The sequence below is a fragment of the Manacus vitellinus genome, unplaced genomic scaffold, assembly GCF_001715985.3.
Source record: "Manacus vitellinus isolate BGI_N305 unplaced genomic scaffold, ASM171598v3 scaffold_123_pilon, whole genome shotgun sequence".
NCBI lineage: Eukaryota > Metazoa > Chordata > Aves > Passeriformes > Pipridae > Manacus > Manacus vitellinus.
Window position 1 is genome coordinate 167,719 of NW_021938915.1, and position 2,467 is coordinate 170,185.

General features: G+C 57.5%; 1 protein-coding gene across 1 annotated transcript; it reads right to left on the reverse strand.

Annotated features, from left to right (window-relative positions):
- Window positions 1-917: 917 nt before the first annotated feature.
- On the reverse strand, window positions 918-1,985 carry LOC108642360 (keratin-associated protein 5-3). The gene is made up of 3 exons (XM_029965906.1): window positions 1,597-1,985; window positions 1,332-1,557; window positions 918-1,001 (listed from the first exon to the last, which is right to left on the reverse strand). The coding sequence occupies exons 1-3, from the start codon at window positions 1,983-1,985 to the stop codon at window positions 918-920; spliced, it is 699 nt and encodes a 232-aa protein (XP_029821766.1).
- Between the last annotated feature and the right edge of the window lie 482 nt (window positions 1,986-2,467).

Consider the following 2,467-nt stretch of genomic DNA (forward strand, 5'->3'; position numbering starts at 1 on the left):
CTCCACCCCAGGAAGGTGCCCTTGCACCTGTTCCTGCTTCTTTTCCTTATTCAAGTGGTGCTGCAGGAGAAATCTCCCCCATTAGTGCTGGGAAGCAGCTGATTCCATGATGTGTCACGTCCTGGGGGCTGGGCCGGGCAGGACAGGGGAGATGGAGCTGAGGGAGGCTCTCACCTGGGTTAGGTGAGGTGCCAGGAGCCTCTGAGGACACGATGCTGTGTCACCGGCTCCAGATCCCTGCTTTGCTCCAGAAATCCTCCCTGGTGATTCCTCTCCCAGCCCCACCAGGCCTTATCTAACCAGGAGTTCGGGGCCTTTCACCCTGTTAGAGCCATTCCCGAATTCTCTCCCTGACTTTTTTCCCCAGGGCTTTTTTTTGGAGGTTTGTGGTGCAAGTCCAGCTGTTCCCATTGCCTCATGGGTGGATGAAATGAAGTGCCAGGCAGACCCTCTCATTTTTACTTCTCTGATGAAATGTGGGGGATTTTTTTCCATGACTATATGGCTATTTAATTACTGTGTTGCACAAACATGATGAAAACTGTTATTTCCTTCCAGCAAGGAAGTTGGCCAGAGGAGGAATCAAAAGACATCAGGTTGAACCAAGCAGGAGCCTCATGAGGGTGCAAACACCAGCTCTGGCCACAAGAAGGACCAGAAGCAGCTCGAAGGGATGAAGTGGAAAACACTGATGCCAAGGGGGGTTTTGAGCCATCATTTTTTATTACCTCCATGTCTGCAGTGAAATAAGGAGGGGAAGAGCATTTAATATTTCACAGAGACCGTGGGTTACGCCTTCAAAGCACGTTACAAGCAAGATGACAGAGCAGAGCCCCGTGAGCAGCACAGGACGTGGGGCCCATCAGAGGGTGCAGGAGTGAGACATTCCCTTCATTTGTCCTCACTCCTCTTGGCTTCTACTTTATCTTCCGGGCTGGAATTTTGCAGACCTGCTTCTGCTGCTGGCTTGGGATGCCCTTTGGCACAGGCACACAGCCTTGCTGGATTTGAGGGGGACAAACCTGCACTGGAGGGGGACAAACCTGCGCTGGAGGGGGACAGACCTGCACTGGAGGAGGACAGACCTGCACTGGAGGAGGACAGACCTGCACTGGAGGGGGACAAACCTGCGCTGGAGGGGGACAGGTCTGCACTGGGACACACTTTGGTGCACACTTCGGGACACTCTGGGGGATGCACTTTGGGGCACACTTTGGGGCACTCTGGGGGATGCACTTTGGGGCACACTTTGGAGCGCTCTGTGGGATGCATTTGGGGCTGCTCTGCGGGACACACTGTGGGATGCACTGTGAGGCCTTCCCATAGCTCACCTTGCCCCCCTGGTACCCTGAGCCGTGGCACGTCTCCGAGCACACTGACCTGCCGTAGCCCTGGCACCCCCCTGACAACCCTGAGCTGTACGTGGGTCTCCTGACACAGCTCGAGCCCCCTCCGTGGCACGAGCCTGCTGATCCCTGGCACCTCTCGGAGCAGACGGACCTCCCGTAGCCCTGGCAGCCCCCTGCTGATCCCTGGCACCTCTCGGAGCAGACGGACCTCCCGTAGCCCTGGCAGCCCCCTGCTGATCCCTGGCACCTCTCGGAGCAGACGGACCTCCCGTAGCCCTGGCAGCCCCCTGCTGATCCCTGGCACCTCTCGGAGCAGACGGACCTCCCGTAGCCCTGGCAGCCCCCCGAGGAGCCGTAGCTGTAGGTGGGTCTCCGGACGCAGGCGGAGCCCCCGTGGCAGCACTCGGAGGAGCCGTAGCCCTGGCACCTCTCGGAGCAGACGGGCTGCCTGTAGCCGTAGTGCCGGTAGTCGTGGCCCCTCATGCCCTCGACGCCCTCGCCGTCGCAGCCCGAGGAGCAGCAGTTGGCGTAGCCGTAGCGGAATGGGGTCCGCCGGGTGTCCAGCCACGACCCCGAGGGGTCGTACCAGGTGGAGTTCAGGTTGAAGTAGGATTCTCTTCCAGAAGAGTAGATCATTGCTGAGCTGCAGGGAAAAGCCTGGAAAACAGCAGGCTGGTGTCACCGTCTGCTCTGGTTTTGTTTGACTCCCCGTTAAGCCTCGTTAGTGAGACGTGACCAGGTCACACCCGACTATCCTGAGGGTCTGGGTCCAAAGGAAACACCTACAGCTGCCCAATGCCGGTCAGATTAAGTCCAAACCCTCTTTCTGACCTTCCCCTTCATTTTTTTTCCCTCCAGGAACAGAATCAACCATAAGACACCATGTGTGTAAATCCCACACCCTCAAGAGCCTCTTTCTTGGCTTAGCCCGTAGTGCCAATCCCACACCCAGGTCTCCCAACAGCTTCTGTCTTGGCTTAGCCCATCATTCTTGAAGGTTCAAGTGTAACAAGTCAGGTCTGTGACCTCCTGAATCCAAACCCCATCCAAAAATGACCCAGGGCTGTGTCTTACCCCGTTCCCAAGGGAAGGCAGGCGCTGACCAGGGGAGCAGATTG